The sequence below is a fragment of the Harpia harpyja genome, chromosome 18 (genome assembly GCF_026419915.1).
Source record: "Harpia harpyja isolate bHarHar1 chromosome 18, bHarHar1 primary haplotype, whole genome shotgun sequence".
In the NCBI taxonomy this organism is placed as follows: Eukaryota; Metazoa; Chordata; class Aves; order Accipitriformes; family Accipitridae; genus Harpia; species Harpia harpyja.
Window position 1 is genome coordinate 8,651,600 of NC_068957.1, and position 23,896 is coordinate 8,675,495.

Consider the following 23,896-nt stretch of genomic DNA (forward strand, 5'->3'; position numbering starts at 1 on the left):
GTTTTGAGGCACTTTCATTCCTTGCATCATTTGGGCATAGCTACAAGATGTAACTATTTTCTTTCTCAATTTTATTTATCACATTTAGTCCCAGTGCTTAGGAAATAGGTGTGAAGCACAAGACATGCTTATTTTCCCAGTATTTTCTAAAAGTATTCATCTGCCATCTATTTTGATTAATGATATTTTCGTTGACGGTACTTTAAAGTAAAATGACTGAAAAGATGAATAGCAGTGCATCTGGAAATACTGAATAAAGGCTTTTTTGCAAGTGGGCATCTGTGAAAAGAGAGGGGCTGCAGAATGCAGGCTGGGAATAGCAAATTTGGCATGGCACAAGTTCTCATAAAGCTGGCATGGGCAAAATAGGAATGTGGGTGTTTAGGTGTACAACAGCCACAGCATATTGCAGTAAATGGCAGGGTTTGGGTTATATCAGGTGGCTTGCAGACATACTGGCTGGCAAAGCAGCATATAAACTGTGTATAGACAAGTAGGTTTCCCTTATGAACTTAGCTCAAGTTACACTGTACGCACATCCAGCACAAAGCAGTCCGGTAGGAATAACATGTCGGGCAGGTAGGAGAAATCATCCCAGCTAGAGATCTGTGAAAGAAGTGGGGGAAAATTGTGACAAGTTATTTTCATATTTTTTTAGAGGCTCTACTAGCTCTAAATCAGAGCCTATTCACCTCAATTGTAAAGGAAAACAAACCACTTCCATAATAGCAACTTGTCAGCAGTATGGTTGTTTTAATCTTCTGCTTTAATGAAGAGGGAAGTTGGCATGTATCTAACTTGACATGTTGATTTCTGAGCAAGCCTGTCCTAACATTTTGCTAGATTTTCACGTCTCTTGTTGAGAAGTCCGAGTCTCAGAAGTGAGAATTAGTTTTGTGGGCGTTAATTTTCAGTTAGACTACTTTTGTTAATACTTTTGAAAATGTCTTCTAATGGCTTGAAAATGTATTAATATAGCTGGTATATAAATGTTTAATTTATTGTTATGCATACACAGTAGCTACTTTCCATGATGGTTCTTGTAAAAGGAATTAATTCTTCATAAGATACTATTTTCATGGAAATGTTCTTTTATCTAGAAATAATACCATAAGAAGCACAATGTAATTAATGAATTACCATTTTACAGAGAGGCAAACTTTCCTACTACCTTTCATCTGAAAACATAAAAATACCACTGCAAAAACTTAGGTCTGACATCTTGCATGTATCTTTCTGAGGTTGCCCTGGACCTCAAAATTTGAGAAATACTTTGAACTACAAAGTTACATAGAAACACAAATTTTCATTTACCAACATTTTCAACACAACTCTGCTCAGAAGCTTGGGTGGGTGGTGGGAAGCAAGTAGGGTCACGCTGTTTTAAAGTTTTCTATGTGGCAGCTTTTTTTGTTTACAAAATTAGGTGGCTGAAACCTCAATTGCATGGTTCGTGCTGCTTAAGCGAGGATTCTTTTGTGCCTAGAGTTGGAGATCACAAGAAGGTCACTCCAGTACTTAGCTCATACCATGATGATAGTACATTTCATAAAATGTACTTTCATACTAAAAAACCACAATGTATTTCCTTTTATCTTTTCACTAGATTTTAGACATTTTCCATGTTATGAAACATTGACATGAAATTTTCAAGATATATCCTAGTATGAAATGGGAAAAATTGGGAAAAAAAAAGTAAATCCTTATGACTGAAATACAGAATGTCCCACTAAACAGCATGTTCGGCTTTGATTCCTTTTTCACTGTCTGTATATTGTCCCTGTGTATTCACAGTTACAATATTTTATTAGTAACAACTTTGGTAGTCTGGAATTTTAATGGTACCTTAACAAAGTCTTGCCTACATCTCAGTTGTTTGTGATGCAAGATAATCAAGATAGTATTTTTCCTAAGTTTATTCAGACATCACGGTGAGTTTATAGTAAGATGAATGGAGCAAAGAAGAAAGGAATAAACGGGCCTAAGAGCTTATTTTACCATGTTGTGGCTGCAGGCTGTTACTTTTTCTCCTGCGTAATATCCTAGGTCATTCATTAGAGATTGTTAGAGAATAGTTGCTTACTGTTAATTTAAAATTTCATGGTTAAAAATGAAAGTATAACAAAAATCTAGTTTGCTTGATTGAACTGATTCTTACAACAGGGTAGTATGTCCAAAGGAAAATATATATTATTTGGAATTTCTGTATCATTTTGGATTCCAGAATGATGATGCGGCTCCATTCATGCTTTGGTTTTGACTGCTGAAGGGTGGTGATATGAAAGTGCAGCAGCATGCTGTGCAACCACTTTTTAGAATCAAGTCATAAACCTGTTGGCCGTCCGTGATGTTCTGCTTTTAGTGTCACGCTATTTCCAGTAGGTGCCCAGTAGAGGGCAACAAACACTGGGTTTTTTTGAGTGCAAAATACTTAACTTCATAAACCAAAGAAATACAGCAGTTCTTGTCCTAAGCTCTTCAAAACTGATTTACTGAGTGTAGTAGGTCTCGTTATGTCAAGCTGCTATATTACAAGTCTCGTGATATGAGGTAGCACAGCTACTAGTGCTCACTCATTCGAGCTTGTATCATTTATCGCTAGAAATCTGTCAAAGTTTGAACTTTTGCTGCATAGTGCTTGAGGTTAAATAGGTTTTAAATATATATACACTATAACTTTCTTTTTATAGCTTGGATGAATTTCAACATGAAGATTCTGTGCAAGATAAAAATGGACAGGCTATATCAGACGGTTTACAGTGCTGCACAGGTACGTTGCAAATAGTTGTTACATTAACCTTAGAAGGTTTAAGCCTACTTCTACTCTTCAGGTCCAAAACAGGCAACAAAGGTATACTTATAACCCTTGTTTGTCAAGACAGCTCTTATGTACATCTGGCTGCATCAACCTCTAGGGAGCCACTGTAGCAACGTATTGTTAATGTCATTCTGCTCAGTCATGTCCCTGATGTGTTCTAAAGGATGGCTGGAAGGTTGGTGTTGGGCTGTTTCCCAGTATGAGGAATAAATTCTCAGTGTTGCTTTATAGAAGTTTTAAGTTAGTTCTGTACCTCAGAAGCACTTAGTAGCGTAAGACCCCACATTTTCTGTTGGCAGTTTTCTTGCTATAGTGATTTGCATGTGATAAAATTAGCCCTCTCTGGGAAGGTAGCCCCAAAGCTATGTAAGTACCTAATTAAAAAGACAAATACAAGATGTGGGGAGGAAATGGATGAAACATATAAGCCAGTAATAAGAATGATGTTTGGTTTAGGGATTTTTCTAAGTTAATAATATTAGGTTTATCTTTCTTCCATTGCAATTGAAAAATAAACTCGTGTTCCATGCAGTTAGTTTCTTGATACCTGGTTTTGGTTGGAGAAAGAAGTCTAACTTGTCAGTTGTCATTATGTGCAGATTGGTCTGGTTTTTTATTTCATGCAAATATTTTGACATGTTTTCCTCTTTTCAGAGCTGACTGAACCTGAGTCATGTAATTTTATCTAAAAGTTCATCTACTACTAGCATCTGTCCCAACATTAACATCTGCCAATTTACTTCTATGTATAGCTATATTATGTATATTGTTGTCCATCCTTTTATTTTTGCAAGGCAGCAGTTCATCTTAGTTTAGTTATGACTGCGATAGGTTGTTCTTCTTAGCCTATTGATGATGATCTACTCCATTTTGCTGCTTTAAAGCGATAGAAGGTACAGTGAATTTTCCCAAATGTTTAATATATTAAGAGACTGAAATTTCTCCAACTTTCAAATTGGAGAAAAATTTGTACAGGTAACTTTGAAGTGAAATTTTATTCCAGAGAAAGAGCAGCCTTGGGTACTACGTAGAGATCTGTTCTTCGAAAGTAAGAAAACATATCCCTAAGCAAGTTTGCTAATTAATTACTTTATTGGTTGTTAGTCTTTGGTGAAATTTCTTGTTGCTTTTAAAAACGAGAAATCAGATCGAGTGTTCTCGCCTGAAATTATTTTTACAGGAATTTCTGGTAGCTGTAGTGTTCATTGTGCTATGCTGTTACTCTCTCGAGAATTGTTGGGATATCGTGTAGATCTCATAAAAAGAATGCATGTAAGCAGTTTCAATGAGATGGTTTAAAAGGTTGGTTTTCAAAAGAAAAAAAAAAAGGATGTGAAGATGTACAGTGAAATACATGCCTCATTTTTTAACTGTACTAAAGAAATCTTGCATTAGATACTTGTATTTAGATACTTGTATTTAGATATTTATACCTAAAATACAGTTATATTTAGATACATTTATTCTCAAATTAAAATATCGTTTACACTGATATTTCCTCACTGCATGTGAAACCCTATTTAACTTCAGTTGGCTGACACTTTGAGTGTAGTCCAAAATAAATGAATCAGTCCCTCATCTAATCTAAGTATGCAATAATTACATGAATATGTTAGTAAGTGTAGCTACTAAACATATGCATATATTTTTCTCACATAACGTCAGTCCTACTGGGAATATCATTGTCTTATATAAAACACCAATTGTTTAGCTGATGCTAGTTTTATGTAAATACCAGCATGTTTATATTTTGCTTAACAAGCCTACTAATTATAGTGTATGTATCAAAGTGAACACTTTTCTATGTTGTGTTCCTTCAGATTTTGAAGATACTTTTTTTTTTTTTTTGCAGTATTCTGACATTGTATATCAATTACTTATGTATCATATACCTATTTTTCCATTTACTGATGTGCAGGTCATAGGTAAATGGAAGAGTGTTACTCTAAGCTTCATAGTGTTGTTAATGTGGTCCCAGGTAGAGCAATTTCTGTTTTTTAAATACCAGCAAGGGAAAATGCCCTTAGCTGCCTTTAGAAGCTATTTATGGTAACATGAAATTTCTCCACCCCTCTCTTTATAAGTCTGTATTAGCAGTGCTGACACTTCTATCTCTTAGCAGCTCCATATCATAACAGCCTGCATCAAAGTAACACTTTTTGATTATTTATTGGGTAGATGTACAAAAAGAGGTGATAGAGATAGCCAAAACAAAATAAATTATTAACATGTATTTTTTAGATGTTGAAATATCTGGGGGGGGGGGGGGAGCAGTACTGGGATAAGGTTCACTCCCCGGAATTCCGTTTACTCCAGATACTGTTTTTTTCCTTACAAATGAGGAGTAAAAGATTGCAGTCTGTGCTGTAAGATAATGTAAAACGTACCTCTAAAGCAGAAATGCAGTGACTCACATTTACTAACAAAAGTGTTTGCAAAAAAGAAACTTTATAGTAACAGTGTAGGCTGATGACCAAATTAACTTCTAATTTTTTTACAAGAAAAAAACATCTGCTGTATACTGTAATTATACAGTAGATTTGAAAAAAAAATCCTTCTGCTAACTGAACTCAAAATATGGTTCATCTTAATTGCTTTTTGTGGGAAATCATGTGTTTAAGTGTTCGCCATAGCCACTTTTATATTTTTGATTGGTTTAAAGAAGAAAGTAGTCTTTGCTGCCAAGAGGCTTTCTATAGCTAGAGGAGTTCAAATATTTGCTTTATTTTTCTTCTAAAGTGTGGTCAGATTGTTAAAAATTTCAGCATCTTATTGTTTCAATAACCAGTGGTGGCTGTTTCTACTGTGCTGTCCTAATTACATATCTGTTTATGCTAAGTTAATAATGAGTGTACAAGTAGGACATGCAAATCACAGCACCAATGGTATATTGAGGGAGAAAAGCAAAGTCATGATTGAAGTTTTAGAAAGAGAAAGGGTTTTTTTTAATCCCGCTACTTATATTCTGAAACTTTTTTGTACTCAATACTATACATTAGGCAAATAAAGTATTCATGCTTGTAGAGAATACTGTAATTCTCCAAGTAAATTGGTGAGAAAAAATGTTTCTTTGTGTAGCAGCTTTCATGTGCCCCTTTGCCTTATATGATGGATTCCAGTTCTGTGAGAAAAATACTGCAGGCTGCTTTATGCAATCCAGAGCACACTTTCAATTTCAGTATCAGCGTCAATTTTCTTTAAATTCACTGTCCTTTGTTGTCTAATTCAATGCAGCAAGACTCTTATTTCCCTTGTTGAATGTTCTTGCCTATGTTGTACCAAGTTTGTGTGTGTACATTCTGGTTTTCTTCATTTTTGAACATCCTGATACTGCATCATAGCAATTATGACACTGAAAAGAAGTAAAATAAAAAAGCTTATGTTCATAGAGAAGTGTACCCAGTTCGGAAGGCTACTTGATGAGTGGTTGTTTCACAGGAGATGGAGGAGATACAAGGCTGTACTGGGAATATTTTGAAATGAGCTTTCTGGTAAGGTGGGCTTTAATGCTTGCCTTCAGAATTGGAAGTGATGGTTATATAAGCTTTTACCACTAACAGTCCTCAAGTTACATGTAATAGGAAAGAAGAACGGAGCTATCATTGACTGTATAGCAAAAAGTTTAAATGTAGCATAGTTCTCAATGTAAGCATATAGTTATTGTGCAAGGGACGGAAAAGTTTGCCTTCACTTGTACCCATTTTAAACTTGTTTTCATGGTTTCTGGCTGTTTATTAAACAAGTTACATACTCTCCAAAAACAAGCCAGGATGATGCTCTTCATGTGGTGAAATAAGTCTTTTGACTACAAGTCTAGCCTCTAAGGTTACCAGTTTACTCACGTTCCAACCCTAGTTTAATTCATTGTGTTGTATGTTTTGAACATTCTGCCATGTCTTCATAATCGAAATGTTCTAATGAAAATAATTCTCATCTAGCAGAGAAGTGATACAATTCTATGAGCATATATGCAACTAAAGGTTTTCTGTGTTTATAATAGACCAAGAAGGAATGAGTGATGTACCTGAAACTGAAGAGACTGGAAGAACTTGTGATTCATGGCAGAGTGACCTGTGGGCACAAGTAAAAGACAAGTTAATGAAATATTTGCATCACAGCACAATTTTCCCAGAAAGCATCCCACGTAAATTTGATTATGTGCACAAAGACTTACTTATGCAACAGTACAACCTTCATGCAGCAGTGCACCAGCCAAAAGAAACCAGAACAGATAAAAATATTGATGAGTTTAAAAGTGCTAGTGGCCTTGGGTATTATGAAGTGACGGTTCTGGGTAAGTACTTGGTAGCTTGGCTTCTAAAAAAGGTTAAGCAAGAACAGTGTAAGATCTTAGCTCTTTGCTGTGTTAACTTCAGAATGATTTGAAGGTTCGTCAGAAACTGAATGGATTTTTCTAAATTAATCAGTTGATTCTGAGTATTTGTTGAAGTTTAAAAAAATTATTGACATTTTAGATTTTTGTTAGAGTCATGATTTAGGATAATTTTTTACCAGAAAGCTGTAATTCTCATTAAAAAACACCTTTAAATGAAATGAGTGAATATCTTGGGTTTAGTATCACTTTTCATATAATTGCAATTTTATGTATAGGTTTATGTGTATTATTTGAAGAATGTGTGTAGTCCTTAAGCTATTGATTATTACAATTAGAGGTAGGTCCTGTTCACTAATTAACCAGTCTGACATAATCAGGTAAATTATTCAGTTGCACTTGATTGTCAGCTGACTTTCCTGCTGGAGAGGTATTAATCAGAAACAGGTTAGTGTTCTTAAAGGGAAAAGGACAAGTATAAATGCTTCTTTTGAGCTTTATTCTCATTGAGTTGTTTTTTGAGTACTGTTGCTCCTAAAGTGCCTTTCTTCCATGTAGAAAATTAAGGGCTGTATTTTAGCCATACTCATGAACTGCTCTCTGCCGCTTCTGGTTAGCACAAAGCATCAGTTGATTGATCTTTATTTGTTAAAATACAAATGTACAAGTTGATGTGTGTCTGTTTGTTAGCATTACTGTGGGATATTAATCTGTTTGATTTTGTTTTCCCATTAAAAGGAGAAGGAAATTGCCTAGCTTAATGATGCTTATGTTAAGTTCCCATAATTTAAAAGTTTCCATTATTTGCTAAGGGAGATTTGCAGAGAAGGTGTTTGAATATTTAGTCATTAGAATCCTGGCACTTACAATATAATATTCAAGACAAAAGTAGCACAAGTACTGCACCGTATACTGTGTAGATACACTGGTTGTAAAATGAATTTCTCTGCCCGTGTAGCAGCAACAGAGTTAAAAAGGAGTGTGAAATGGCTTCCAATGTTGGTTTAATATTTTCTGAGCTAACAGCATTGTTAGCCTTTAATCACAGTATGTTATAACATTGTATCAAATTGAATGTGCTTATGTATAAATATATATACAAATATATATTGAAATGTATTTTTAGATGTCAGTTATTAATTAGTGGACAAAGAACAAGTAAATAAAAATCAGTGTTCAGCCTGCAACACTTTGGTTTTTAAAAAAAAAGAAATGGTGCATGAAGTTGCTAATGGGCTGAAGGAAAAGTTTTCTGCTAACTTAGATATTTTTTTTCTACAGGTATAAACCATGACGTAGCAATAGATGTTGCATTTCTTCCACTGTTTTGTCCTGAAGATCCCCACTTATTTCAACTAGAAGACATTCAAAATGATACATTATTGTCTTGTATGAGTTGCATCTCTGCATGTCAGCAGAAGGCCACTAGCAATGGAAGGCTTTGTGACATGTTTCCGCTTTCGAGTGAGACTGGCTTTCACTGATGTTACTCATTTATTGTTTCTTGTTCTATCTTTCAGTGCAAGAGTTAATCCTCTATAGAACTCTCTGTTGTAGGTCAGACATTGTTCACCTCTTCAGTGAAAGATATAGGAATTCTATGTGACCACCTTTAGTAAACAGATGTAATACTGAGCTTTCAAGGCAGTTTTTACTGGAGCTGTTCTCATACTCTGAAGATAGTATTTTAATATCCAAACCACAAACTCCTAAGTGACCTAGATAGTATTTGCGGTTATTTGTTGATCCAAAACTATACTGACATAGAAGTCAGTATGTGCAGCTGAGCATGTGAATATTTGGCTTGATCTGCTTTGAAATAGAGCAGAATAACTGTCAATCAGTCAATACATTTCACTGATGTCACTTTGAACAGCTGCTTTAATGCAACCTGTAGTGCCTATAAGCTGAAGTATTTGCCTGCTATTGAATTATTTCCCTTCAGATTATGCTTCTAATTACTAGCACCTCACAACAAATATGGTGACCACTATTAACGTGTATCATACTGCAAAGTGCTATATAACCATCATGTTTTCCTGCATGTTTATATAGACAGACCTGATTTTATTTCAGTACATCTTTACTTTTCCCTGAATAATACTATGAAATGTGAGAATCACTAATGGTTAAGTAATGCGTATTTCAGCTTTTCCATATGTAAGTTCTGATGCTGTCATTTCTAGTGATTGAATTTACTAATAAAATTCTACCAAAAAGAAAAACAAAAATCCCAGTAGGCCAGCATTTAATAGTTAGAGTGAGGTTTTTCACTGAAAGAAGGTTGAACATAAACATGTTACTGCATGGAAAACAATGTCAATTCAGTATACCTTTTTACTGTATGTATATTAAAACACCTTTTCTTAACTTCTAGATGAAATTGTAGAAGCAGCGATGGATCTAGATGGCAAACATGTTGTCTGCATCTTGGACATCTGTCACTTGGGTGATGATAAGGTGGAAGTCTTTCTGAGCAAAATCTACAAGACAATGGAACCTGGTGTGCTGGATCCAGTGTAATTTAATAACTTATTTTTCAAATTTTTATTGTTCAAAAGGAGGGAAATAAAATTGCTGTAACTTGAATACACCCTCTACACATTGCACTTTTCTAGAACTAGTAGACACAAACATAAAATTATGATTCTTAGAGCAATTGTAATGGTCATCCATGTAACTGAGAAGGACAATTGTTGCCTTTATTTTTCAGCAGTCTTGAAACAGATTACACAAAGTCTTGGTTACTTATGTTCAAGAAGGATGAATAGACAATACAGTGAGCTTATCTTTTGATAGGATACCAAGGAGTATGATTGTCATCTCTCTGCCTGTGCATATACATACACAGGAAATGTATATATCAGGGTGAGAACTGAGAAGAGAGGCAGGCTTTCCCAATATTAAAGGCAGTGTTTGCAAAAGCATTAACTGGCTGTGATATAAATTTAGGCTGGAAATTGGAATAATTTTGAGGATTAGAGCTATTATGTTCCATAGTGATCTTTTAGTGTGAGGTACTAGGGGCAGCCTAACTTCAGCCTAACAGGCTTGAAGCTTACTGTGTTTGTGAAAGGGATTAAATATCATGGTGCGTTTAGTATCAGGGACTGGTCTCAGTGGCCCAAGAAGCCACTTTCAGTTCTTTTTACCTGAGGAAGGTCAAATGCTGTGTTTTTATATGTCTGCTTTTGTATATACAGCACCGGGTAGTGAGTGCCGCACCCAAAAGTTTTTAACATATTTTATTTATTAATAAAAAAAATAATGAAATATTTAAAAAAAGAAACTTTATTAGTGGAACTTGCTTCTAGCTTTGCAAGAGAAAAACTGTCTTTAAGGAGTGCTTAGCATGGCAGGATACACAGTTTGTCACACCATTAGGTTTTTTCTATTGATCGCCACGATCCTCTTTCTTTTTTGTAATAGCTGTATTCTGAGTACATGAAGGAGCTCAGCAGCTGTGAGAAGCTGCTACTTCCGCAAGAGCAAGAGACTCTATAAAATTCTGTCAACTTTTTGCCTATGTACTAAGTAGCAGCTGGCTCCTGCTGAGTTCAGAACCAAGTCCCACTTTTTCCTCCTATGACAAACAGCCTCAAATAATTTATACAACCAGATCCTTAGGAAATTATTCTCAAGCAGGAGCTGAAACACATTGCTGTTTGACAACTTGTCCATGTGAAATGCTGGTCTCAGTTCAATTCTTTGAGAAGTAATGATTGCATTATGGAAGCTTGCCAATTAAATTGTGCCATTATTGACCAAAGCCCACAGAGTTAATTTATAGGAACAAATTTATTCTTTTGTGGAAAACTTCTAGGCATATTTTAGCAGCCTGTTGGTAATTCAGGAGTATCTCTTTCAACTAGTAGCTCACTCATCTGCCCTGGGGACAGTGGACTTTGTCTTCAAGTACTTAAATTCTGTACCTTAACTTCAGTTAATGGTAACGGAAGAAGAAACGTAATTATCTGTATTATAGTACAAGTTCATAGGCAACTTCAGATAAAAAGTAAAAGTCTTAACATTCTAAAGAAATTGATGAAATTATTCTGTCTCTCTAGTGTGGTTTACAGTTTAAAAATGTATTAATGAGAAAAGTTTAACTTAAATTGCACAGGGACTAAAAGTTAATTAAATGTGACTATGTATTGTATGTTTATATTTTGTATGGTTCATATAGTATTAGTTCTAGAGCAATGTTTGTCAACCCATGCCTTTCAGAGTACATTGTAACCTTGCCACTGAAGGCAAAATGAAAACATACCAACCCGAGAAGAGCACGGTGTTGCTTGCAATATGTTATTTGTGTAATTCTGTTGCTTATGGGTATGTGAAGATTAGAGGTCATTGCTCTAGACTGAGAGAGATTAGCACCAGCACTTCGTGTACCAAACTGAGCCATGCTGACTGTGTCAGCCAGTATTTTTTATTTAGATATACTTCAGGTCGAAGTCTAATTTTAATGAAACCGTTATTTCTAGACACAATTTTTAAAGTAATTATCTTTGTATGAAAGGACCGATGTGGCTAACGCTGACAGAGCCACTCTATTCAGTTGTTCTAGCCACTCCATCCATCCCATGCAACAGAAATGCAGCAAAGGCTGTTTGCCACATTGCACTGCTTACTATACTTTAAACATGTAGCATTAATCATTTCATCCTCCATGTTAGGAATTCCTAACTCTAAAAGAAATATCAGAATGGTGTGGAATATGTATAATATGAGCTTGAGACTTTAAAGTATATAATTTTATTTTACAGAAGTGTTGTTTGAAATTTTTCATGGCAAAAGCAGGAAGGAGAGATATTTACTCTTGCAGAATGAAGTGCCAATGTTAGAAGCACAGGCTCTCTGTGTGTAGCTAGAGAATATTCAATGCCTGTAGTAGACCTGGAGTTTCAGTGCTCGGGGTCATTCTGTAGAGGCACTTACCCCATCCCTGTAAGTTAACACTGAACTTAATATGCCGACTTCAGTTTCTGAAGTGTTGCAGTGTTAATATATGGTTCCACCACTCCTCCACTTCCTCCCTGCCAAACCAGCACTGTAGCACTGGGCGAAGGTCCTCTCTGCAAAGAAACTACCTGCTGGTTTGTTTTATTTGGTGTTTATTGACGGAAGTATAAAACCAAACTATTTTTGATCCCAAGTCTGTCAAAACATGTTAATTTTGCTGTGTTAAAACAAGATAGAGAATCTTTATTCCTGCAAAATGTCATAGGAATCATCTTTCTTGCTGCTGTGTGTTGCTACTGCTGAGGGTAAAATACTATCAGAGCACATTCCCTAACTGTAGAATTCATACCCAACTGTAAAATCTTAACATTTGCATGTTTCTTATGTTTCCAGCATTAATTTCAAAGAAAACCATGGGAAGGTATACTGTATGTAGCTAATGGTACTTTTGAGTGTATAATAAATTTGCTAAGTCATAGATCTTAGAGGTAAGATCAGTTTTGAATTAATGTGATGTAGAATTAGTGCAACACTGAAACCTGGAGAATATAAATAAATGAATTAATATATGTAAACGTCTTGCATTATTTCTTTCAATTTCTTTCCATTTTCTTTTTGCTTACGAAAGGTGTTTCAGTTTTCCAAGAATCTTCTCCACAGTGATGTTTACTCTTTTAAAGAATCTTTACAGGAGAACTAGGTTGATCTTCTGTCAAAATACACGCCACCAATTGCAGCTTCTCTTGGCTTTCAACACTGCGTGCAGCATGACTTTTGCAGAAAACCAGGAAAAAGGTCTTGATAACTTTACAATTTGTCCTTTGTTTTCATTATGGACTACAGAGTTCTGACATTAGTAAGGTTTTCATTTTTCTGTTCTAATATAAGAAAACAAGAGTTGATGCTAGTAATTGTTACGGAGTACAACACTGACTGAATTCAGAGGAAGAATCTGTAGAGCCTACATCCAGAAATGGAGAGTTGTGTGACAATCAGTCAAACATCTCAATGTAAATCTTGAAAGTGAGCTAGAATGTGAAAATGGGCTGAAAGAGGTAGTTTGCTTCTGTGATCAGTTTAGCTGATTCTACATCTCTTGCATTGGTATAAATCAATATTAAAATCAGTTCATTATAAACACCAGAACAAGCTGGACCTGACAGAGTAGATGACTGGAAGAATCCGAAAGGAGAAATGCGGGGAATGACTTGGTTATCTTAGTCTGTAAGATGAGTAATTTTTTTTAATATTTCCCTGCCTCCACTTGTGCCCTTTTTAACAGGGTCATTTGCATCACAGATTGTGCTGTGAAGTGAGAACCCTGAGCTTACATCACTGAACGAAAGCTGACCTGGTCCTCTGAAGTGACGTTCAGGTTGAAATAGGAGCAGGGGGCTTGAGCAATCTCTTAGGAAGCCTCATCAAAGCTAGAATTTGTGCAGTAATGGGAGAGAAGGAGGGGGAGAACGATGCTTTGTGAAAAAGGAGCAGAAAGTTAGGGCCAAAGGTTACTTGCAGGTCCTTCAGCCTGCACCTCTACTTCACAATAGGCAGGTGTGTCACCTGTGTCCGTCCCAGCCCCCACTCCCGATAAGCTCACCGGCACCTCGAGGACTCACCTGGCTGGTGTCGAGTTCCTGCTGGAACTGAAATTTCAGACTCCTCAGCAGGCTGTGGGCTAACAAGGACCACTACCAGCTGAAAATACCTATAGACGTCTACATTTTGTGCTTATGTGAATAAGCAATGAAGCAAGCAGATAAGTTCAGGTTTTTCTGCCTCCCGGCGGTCGTTAGTATTTTATTCAAGCCTACAGAGGCATTTTCTGTGAGGGCCTCTGTAAGTTTATTCTATTTCAACAGCACTAGCAACAGGTCTGTGTCGGAGCAGTGCGAATGTGGTCTGTATGGATTAAATTCTCCTCTGCTGAGTGCTCAGGGGCTTGTGGGCATTCCTCAATCTGCTAATCTTCAAGCCTGCGATGCAAACACCCAATTCACCGTCACAAAACCACCGTGGATAGCACTGATTGAAAGAGGGAATTGCACTTTTGCTGAAAAAATTAAGGTGGCAGCCAGAAGGGGTGCAACAGCAGCTGTGATCTACAACTCGCCAGACAAAGGCAAAGGCATCGTCCTGATGTCGCATCTCGGTGAGTATCACAGCGTGAAGCGCTGAAACCTGATCATTTCTCTGAAGTTTGGTCCAGGACAGGCTATAAGGAAGCAGTTGTGTTTGTGGATGACTGTTGCTTTAATCGAGAAATTCAGTGGGAAAGAAAATGCATTATGCAATTAGAGTTTTGACTTCAGTGCTTAGTAAGAAATACTCCACTGTTACGTTCTGAGCATGGTACAGTGCAGCCAAACTGGTGGGTCTCTGAAGTAAGTACCATTTTTTACTTGCACAGCACGCAAATTATTTTAGACAGTGATGTAGAGAAACCCGTAGTGTCTGCTTTGAAGGCACTAGTTTATTTTTTGAGGTTAGAGGACACAAATGAGCCTACAAGCATCTGCACCATAGCTATATGCTTTGCAGATTACAAGCCAGATCTTGCTTCCCCCCCCCGCCCCCGACAAATCATTCTAATCCTTTCTGAATAGTGGCTGATCTCAGCCTCTTCTGGGATTCCCTAATTCCTTAATGAAAGGTTAGACAAAATGATTGTAATCACCCATTCTGGCCCTAATAGCTATGGATGTGTCATTAGAGAAGAACTGAGAAGCTAACTGTGATACTGTGTTGCTTGGCTTTTATTTCTGTGTGTGTTCCTCTAGGTCAACCTGTCTAATAAGCATTTAAGTACAAAGCGTATGTATACGTAGCTAATTCCATGAAATATACTTTGGCGGAGCTGCACTAGGAATCCTTCGGTGTAAGTCTTGCTTGTCTGATTTTGTGAGCAAACTGAGCAATTTTTAACCTGGAGATGAGCCAGCATTTTAGTGATCGCATCCCCATGCTGGTTGGAGCTGCCGCTTTAGGAATTTTCTCGCCGCGGAGCCCACACCTGGGCAGTTCATAGGAGCCAGCCGACGCCAGCTGTTGGGCAGGCTGGCTCGGAGTCTCAGTTATGCACCTGTAAGAGCGTCACAGGTGCTTTACGAACCTAACCATCGCGTGAGGCTCGGCTCCATAAAACAGAAAAAGCATCCCAAACAAGGTATTGCACAACCCAGGAAAAAATGTGCTGTACGGCACTGAAAGTGCAGCGGCTTGTTGTACTACACAGCCAGCTTTGACTGTCCTGGTATCATGATTGAGCTAGTGTTTGCAAACAGAGCTTAAGTGTTTTACTGGAAATGTGTAGCCAATAAACCAAAGCTTTTGTTCTACCTCTGGAGAAAGTGATTTAGACTTCAGTGGCTGGCATGTCAAGATTCAGATTAACTTGCTTTTTTTATTTGGTTTTGGAGCGTGCCAGCTCATACTAGCACTGGGTGAATAAAGAAAGAATTGTACTGGCTTTATGTAGCTGCAAAATCGGTGCCAGCTGCGTTTCTTGCAAGCGGTGGTGGCCCCAGCTGGCCCACGGCAGGAGCAGGGCGGCCTGTTCCCTCGGAGGTCAGCGGAGGAGAACGGGATGGAACCTGGTTTAGGCATGCTGGGTAACTGGGATGTCACAAACCCGACAGTTAGACCAGACTCCAGAAATAAGATAATTATTTAGGATGAGCTCTGAAAGCAGACCCTAGTTTTTCAGATTTTTTTTTTCTAAAACTAACAAGATTTCTTAAATCTTGAAAGCAACAGATATATCACCCAAGAGTGTATTTCATGAGACGTGAACTTCCGTCTTTCTTAATTTAATTCATTTAATTTTCTCAAAGACAAATTGTGATTTGTGACTATTTCCTATAGGCGTCCTATAGGACTAAAGTGGATGTTACGATCTGTTTGGTGGCAAAGAGGGTTTATAAATCAGTGCAGTTGTCACATGTGTTAAACATGGTTTAACACGTGTTAAACGTCCAGTGAGATGAGCTCTCTGTCTAATCAGCATAGGAGAAGCATCTTCTCTCTGTATTTGTTTCCCTCAGTGCGAAGTGTGGAGCCGTACGTTCTTTAGGTAAAACAGAAAAAGCCCGGGAGAGGGGTTGTCATTGCAGCACAGCGCTTAGAGCAAAAGAGTGCTTGGAGATGATTCCGTTTTTTACAGTAGGGTTGTTCACAGGGCTGGGGAAGGAAATCTCCTATTCGGCTGGAATCTGCCAATGGTGGCATCGCCCAGAGAGGTCTGAGGAGACTTGGGGATTAATCCTCTCTGCCATCTGGGCAGGGGACCTTCGGAGATGAGACGCCCGGTTGGCAGAGCAGCGAGAGAAAAACCTACCCTGCTGCTGCCGGTGATCTGCGAGCTCCTGATTAAACAAGGAGCAGCCGCCCCTGGGGTTATCGGCCGGCTCTCGGCTGGGGCCAGTCCTGACATCTTCAGTCATCCGTCTGCATCGCTCTGCTACTGCGCGGGGCTACAGGAATCCCATCACCTTGGTTATTCATTAGGCCCTGGGGCCTTGGCAGCAGTTTCATAGAATCACAGAATACCAGGTTGGAAGGAACCTCAAGGATCACCTGGTCCAACCTTTCTTGGCAAAAGCACGGTCTAGACAAGATGGCCCAGCACCCTGTCCAGCTGAATCTTAAAAGTGCCCGATGTTGGGGAAAACCGCCGTTGTTTCCCGCAGTCCTCATCCCTTCCTGCTGACTTTAACATAAAATTATTCATTTCTAGATAGCTTTCTAGACAACCTTATTTTCTGTTACAACAGTATAATATTATGTATGTATTTCACATGGTAAAATACCCGCCCAGTCTTACAGCAATGAAATAGTTTGTTCTGGGCAAAGTCCAGGTGTGCAGGAAACGTTGGTAATTTAAAGTTGCTGGGAAGGAACAAAGAAAAAACTCCCCTCTTGGTGACTCCTCCCTCATCCTGGAGGGCAGTTCCTTTTACCTGTCATCAGTTTTACCTGTTACTGGGTATTCATTTCTTGTTACACACACACACACATACAATAAAACTGATATAATAGCTTTTACTACGGAAAATTTTAGAGGTCAAGATATTCAAAACAACTTTCCCATTCCTCTCCGATTACACAAACCACTGGTGGGAATATGCTCTACTTTAATCTGAAATATTTTCTGCAGGTGTTTGTGTCTTATTTGCACAAAGTCAGATTGATCCAATGGTACGGAGACTAAGCTTTTGCTAGAAGAAAAATGTCATTTTTTAGTAGTTCTAGCACTTGCTTGATTTTCTCTGGAAAGGAAATGGAATATGCATCTGTAACAACATTTTTCTAGCACCCCTCCTTGAAACTTAAATGGAAATTCCAGGAATTATCAAGTTTTTGAAACCTAGCCAAATTTAAACAAGATATTTTGGGGCTCCTTTTTTAGTAACAAATACCAGACCACAGACGGTAGCAGAAGAATTGTGCTCTGCAAAGTCACACAGCAGCTGGCTTGGGCCCGTGCTTTGTGAGCAGTGCTGGCACGGGTCGGTAGAGGGCTGTATCCTCTTGTCACTGTGATTTTTTTTCCTTTTTTCCTGTTTGTTTACAAAAGAAAATAGGAGACTGGCAATAGCATAAAACCAAAGAATAATAAAATTAAAACACCGTTATTGCTGCCATTTGGATCCTAGTCCGACATAGCAGCTAAGCTAAAATATCAACTGTGTTCTGAAAAGTTTTCTTCAAGGGAATTACTAAGACCCAGTGAAAGAGAACTATTAAAGCCTCCAAGACTCATGAAGAACAGTACCCTAGCACAACTGTTGTACAACAGGAGCAAGCAGGTATCTGTTTGTCTGTACAATAGAAATAATTGGCAATCCTGACAATAATTGAAAAAAATTGTTGTGGATCTGTTTCCTTCCAACTTGTTTCCAGGATATTCTGTAGCCTCAAAGTCTAACTTTTATTATCTCAGCAGTATTTTGAGATAGGGTTTTATTAGCTGTTGGTGCAATACCTATTACAAACTTGTGGGCTAAATGCCTGACAGTGGAGTTCGGTTTTATCCTTTGGTTTGAAAGCTGGTATAAAATCTTGCTCAGGTTCCCCATCTTAACTCTCTAAAATATCATTGCTTATTTCATCTTCAGAGTCATTTCTGTTTTTACAGCACATTTTCAGTCATCTCCTCAGTTTACCACAGAAAAAGCTGGGCTCTCTGCCCGAGCTTTGAACAGCCTGTGGGACCTGCACATGAAAATGAATGAACTTCCCAGAACGTCCATGCAAAGCAGATGCCGTGATGTTCCCTTTTCATTTTTTCCTTGCAAAGTAAGTGGCTCTGCTAACACCAGTCCAGATGCCTCTGTGAAGTCAGCGTTCTCGTAGTGTGGACTAAATTCCTCCGTTTATCGTCCGAGAAAATTGTCTAAGTGGCTTCACGTCTTTGATGGAGAGGTGTGGGTGCAGGCAGGGCAGCGGCAGGGAGGGTGAAGCGCAGAGCCCTTCGCCAGCGGGAGCCGTCCCAGCAAGGAGAGGCTGGGAGAGCTGCGGCGGGTCCGTCTGGAGGAGGCTTGAGGGGTTCTCGTCTGGGTGTGCAAATTCCTGATGGAGCCAGGGAGGGTAAATGCGACGGAGCCAGGCTCCTCTCAGTGGTGCCCAGTGAAAGAAATAGAGGCGATGGGCACAAACAAGAAATTACATAAGAAAAAACTTCTTCGCTGTTGAGGGTTGTTGAACAGTGTGGCAGGCTGCCCAGAGAGGTTGTGCAGTCTCCATCCTTGGAGACTCTACTCAAAAACCGGACACGGCCCTGGGCAGCTGGAGACATCTGCCCTGCTCAGAGCCGGGTTGGACTGTCCCATCTCCAGAGCAGACAGCCTTTTCCTTCCAGAAAGGCTCCCGAGCAGCCATAAAAATCCCAGCAGGCTGTGCTCATCACCGCAGAGCGCAGGCTGCCAGGGAGCTGCGTTCAGGTCTGGGATTTTCCAGAGCCCCCAGAATATGGAGCCAGCAAAGCCCAGGACCTCACCACACTGGCATTTAGTATGGTTTCTTTAGCTTTCAAGGTAATCAATGTGATAAGCACTGGGTTTATTTCAGGTGACTACATACTGTGACCCACCTGTTGATCCATAAACTTGGTGGTGAACATACACAGGGAGCCCAGAGTCTGCTTCTGTGGAAAAAACAGCAGAAGTTTTGTCCTGGGACCACAGCATGGCTCTCTCATGAGCTTACTTGTTTAGCAAAGCTCAGGAGAGGCTTTGCAAAACTTTAACTGCTAGAACCAGAAAAAGAAGCCAACCTGCTGGCTAACCATTTCCCCTAAAAGGAGAAAGGCGGCATCCTCTATTTAACCTGCTGGAAACAAAGAACAAAAGAAATATTTGCATCTAATTGAGTAACTCAATCTGGCTTCTAATTACAAGCATGTAATACGTTACAGAACATGCACAGCTTTCCTCAATCACTTGTCAGCGTCACCTCTCTTATCGGTCAGGCCATTGCAGTTGAGGTTGTGTTAGTTGTTACAACCCCAAAAGAGAAAAAAAAAAAGTAATGCTGGAAGCCTGATGGTCACCCGCAGGTATGAGTGAAATGAGTCCTTGGGGGACTGCAGAGTGCGCTGGGGAGGGTCAGCTCCTGGTGCCTCCACACCGGCACCGCTGTGAAACGCCTCGGAAGGATGGATGAAAGCCAACGAGGCAAACCACAAACTGCCTGAGTGTAACCGCCCGAGCGAGGAGCTGGGCATAAACAGCTAAGAGGAAAATCCTCGAGACCAATTGAATTTAAATTCTGATCTCCTCGAAGGCTGCTGTGGTTCGGGGCTTTGCTCAGGCTCAGGCCAAGACTCAGAGCTTGGAACGCAGCTGGATTTAAGCGTTTCATGCGCTGCCTCTTGCCGTGGTTTGGGACAGTCCCTCCTGGTGAAGCACAGAGGGTGTGGTGGAGACCTTTTCCTCCGGGAACTCAGTGCACTCACCCACACCGCTGAAGAGCTGGGTTTGGTTCCTTTTATCACCTGAGAGGTTTCAAACCCATTTTCTTGCTTCCTTGAAGATCCCCGAGCTGCAGGCTGTGCTGGCATGCAATATACCTTTTGCACTCCCGGCACTGCAGGAAAGCAGAGCCGGTTGCTGGCCCTACCCAGACCCGTGCACATGGAGAAGCAGGACAGCAGGTGCTTGAAGCAAATAAATCGTTTTGTGAGCAAAACAACTTTGCCCTAACACCTTTCCCCTGTGTCCCTGCACTCCCTCTGACTCCACGTGGGTAACGTTTTCCTCTTTTCCCCCTTCCCGTCCCTCTGATTTCACCTCTGTTCCCACCACAACCTTGAGAGACCTTTTGCTTCCTTGTTCCTCAAATTAATAAACCCCGCTGCCTCCCAGGCGGGCCTCTCCCTGGGCAAAGGCAGTCAGGAGCCGGCAGGCAGGGAGTTGCTGAACCTCAGGATTCTGCCTCTCCTGAGGGTCCTCTAACCAGCTGCTGACGTTAAAAGACTTGTGGGAACTTCTCCTCGAATTTTCCAAGCTTTCAGCTGAGGCTGGCTGAAATTGGTCATCAGTGGAGGCAAGCAGGAAAGTTATCTGTGGGGAGAAGATGGGGAAGGAGGAGGGATGAGGACAGAAAGGAAAACTAGATGATTGCATACCTTGTTTCCTTTGAAAACCAAACCAAAAATGAGCCAACTTCAGATTTTGGAGGTGATCTAAGCAGCAACTGATCAGAGGTTTTCAGAGGACGTTTTGGACCCCAATTTCACTGTCTCTTTTGGGATCAGCCTTTGGTTTCCTTTAAAATTCTTAGTGCAACTTACTGTCCTGTCTACTTACTTCCTAGTCCAGCTGGCTTTCTAACTAAGGATTTATACAGGATTTTTCCAGAAAAAAAAAAAAAATCTTAAACCTCACAAAATCAGTGGAAGTGTTTCCTTTGATTTCAGTGGACTTTAGACTGTGCCATTTGCACACGGAAATGTTGGGCCAGCAAGTGTACAATAAGCTACGCCACCTTTTTATAGGTGCATTTATTACTATCTCGCTCAGAAATTAATCCTAAATATTGTAAAGTAGTTATTTTGGAAGTTATTCAGAATATTTTTTTAATATGGGCCATCAATTTGCTTGTAGTAGTCACCATTTCCAGTTAAAATCTACTGCTGCTTTCCGTGCACTTTTCCAGATGGGTTGGTAAATCCATTAAAGGATCACGTGCATCAAAGTGCATTACCATGTGCATCCCGCCAGAAGAGTGAAAATGTTAATTAAAAAAGCCTGAAATACACAAATCGTATTTGTACACAAACTGAAGAGGTCTATCAATATCATTATTTGCTATGAATACAGTCCGTTTCACGCTTGGAGAAGAGCTTGCAGGCAGTGCGCTGCCCTCTCCCCAAGCCGTGGCCGTGAGCACCTTTGCATGGGTTGAGCAAAGATGCAAAAGGCGCAGAGGAAAAACCATCTGTGGTTTACAATTTTTTCCATCTCGAGGAGGGAGACGTTGAAAGAAGCACACACTGGAAGGCATCGCTGAGCCCAAACTGCCGTGCGAGGTCTCCGTCCTCTCGGGCGGCGAGGAGCGCTGCCTCTAGCTCCTGACTTTGCAGTTCAGGCCTCTCCCGCTTTGAAGTCACGTGCCAAAACTAAATCTCAGAAAAAAAGCGTGTCCCAAACCAAATCGCTTAGTCTAGAGCTGATCGGTGGTTTAGACAGTTCCACAGCCCTCTCAGAAAGGGAGCGAGTGCCGACCGCTCCTGGCTGCGAGCCGTGACGGCTGCCTGCTGCTGGGTGACCCTCGGGGACCTCGGGCCATCCCGTAACCTCCCTCAAGCCACCAGCCGGGTCCAAGAACCCAAACCGTAAATCTCACACGCCTTCCCAGAGAGGATTTTTCTCCTTCCTGGTTGTTCCATTTGCATGTTTTGCCCTGATGTTTGTTTCCTCCTCTCCGGGGTTCTGTCTCCGCCGGGGTTCTTGTCGGCCGCTCTTGGGGGTGGAAGGAAGGAAGGAGCGAGCCTGGCAAGTCCTTGGCTGTTGGCAAAGCTCCCGCTGACATTACTGGGCTCGCTGAAGTTTGTCACAACTTACGTCCTAATTATGCTGACGTCCTAATTATGCTGTAAAAGCTGAGCTTTTACAGTTCTGTGATCTTAAAAGCCCCTATTCAGAGCGTTCTTGCCTTCGGCTCGCGGTTCTGTAAACAAGGATTTCAGGACCAGCTGGAGTCACTGCTAAGCTTTCCCTGTTGGACGTAGTGAGGGCTTGTCACGGAGACCTGAGCAGATTTGGTGGAGATAAAGTCAGAACTGAAACTAGGCACACTTGTACCTTGGAGGACAAAGCTTCGCAGGGCTGGGCTACTGATTTCTGCGAGTAGATGCGATCTGTGGCCCCATAGTTTGTGCATACGCACAAACAAACCCAGAAAGGGCAAACTTTTTGACTGGGACTCGTTTCTTCCTCAGAGGGCCAAACGTCAATATGTTCTGCTCTTGAGGATGTGTTCAGACTTCCAGTCACCTGATGCTCCTCAGTTGGTCAACTGCATTACATGCATTCTATGGAAAATCTCGGTCCCCAGGCTGGATGGAGATTGCCCAAAGCACTGCAGGGGAAGGAAACCACTGATTCAGTCCCCTGCTTGGAAACTCCACTGTCACTGAATAAAGACCACCACTGAATCAACAGGCCTGAGTAGCATCATGCTTCAGCTCAACGTGAAACCAAAAGAGACCAAAAGGATGTGTTGTCTGGCAAGTTCTGACCTTTCTTGTATGTTGGGGGTTTTTTTGTTCTTGTTTTAGTTTTTCAGAGGAACTGTAGATGCTTTTTTTTTGCTCAAGGCTCCTTGTAGTCACCTGTGGGGAATGCTTTTGTCTTCACTTTAATTCGCTTGCATCTCCTAGATATTGCTTATTTCTATTTAGCAACAAACTTCCTTTGAAACGAAAGATGGAAAACATGATTTCGTGAAATTGCAAGTGTCTTTGACAGGAGGAAGAGTGCATGCGAACTTTGGTCAGTGCATGAGCATCCATCCCTTTTGTAGCTCCTGCCTCTGCTGACAGCGTTTTACCCATATTCTCTGAGGTAGCAGAGGACACATGTAGTGCTGTCACAACAATTGGTCCCTCTGTGCCAGAAATATGGAGAAACAATGTTTGCTTCCCTGGCACCGGGGACTCTTGCGCACATCTGGCTAGCCGAGGGAAAGTGTTCGGTGCCAGCGCACAGGGCGATCTGACACACTTTTTTTTCCATGTCCAGTGAACAGAGTTGTGTAGGCTGGAGTTTCCGAGTTGTGTTAGAGCCAGGCAAGCTCCCAAATTCATAGGGAAACTTAGCTGAAACTGGCAACCTCTGTGTGTCTTCTGCATCTAGTCACAAGGGTCACCTCAGATTCTCCTGGAAGCTCCCAAGCCCCGCAGGCAGGATCAGGGGAAGTTTCCAGCCTCTTCGCCTCCTCCGGCCCGAGCCTGTCCTCTTTGTAAAGTGGCAAAGCACCACAAGCTCCATTCTTATACCTTAATTTTTTTTTTTTTCAGCTAGTTTAAAAACCTGGGATGCTTTAGCCCACAGCATTGCCTACGCTGGAGCAAGTCACCTGGCCAAGCCCCTTCTGTTGCTGGTCATGGACATGAGCTGGTTTTGAATAAGGAAATGCAACATCTGTTGTCTTTAACTTGTGATTCAGGGTAACGTTTGTTCATGGATTTTTTTTTGTCCCATGACATTCAGTTCTGGGTTTCATTTTAGGGCGCTCCTTTTGATTGATTTTTCCATTTTCATAAGTGCTTCTCCTTT

At 40.3% G+C, this 23,896-nt stretch overlaps 1 protein-coding gene across 1 annotated transcript in view; it reads left to right on the plus strand.

Annotated features, from left to right (window-relative positions):
• RADX (RPA1 related single stranded DNA binding protein, X-linked) overlaps positions 1-12,691 on the plus strand; it is a 29,151-nt gene extending 16,460 nt beyond the window's left edge. Inside the window, exons 12-15 of the mRNA XM_052813437.1 lie at positions 2,691-2,770; positions 6,819-7,112; positions 8,433-8,615; positions 9,529-12,691. Coding sequence (XP_052669397.1) covers positions 2,691-2,770; positions 6,819-7,112; positions 8,433-8,615; positions 9,529-9,674 — 703 coding nt within the window. The 3' untranslated portion in view covers positions 9,675-12,691. The remainder of the gene's footprint in view (positions 1-2,690; positions 2,771-6,818; positions 7,113-8,432; positions 8,616-9,528) is intronic.
• Positions 12,692-23,896: the final 11,205 nt, after the last annotated feature.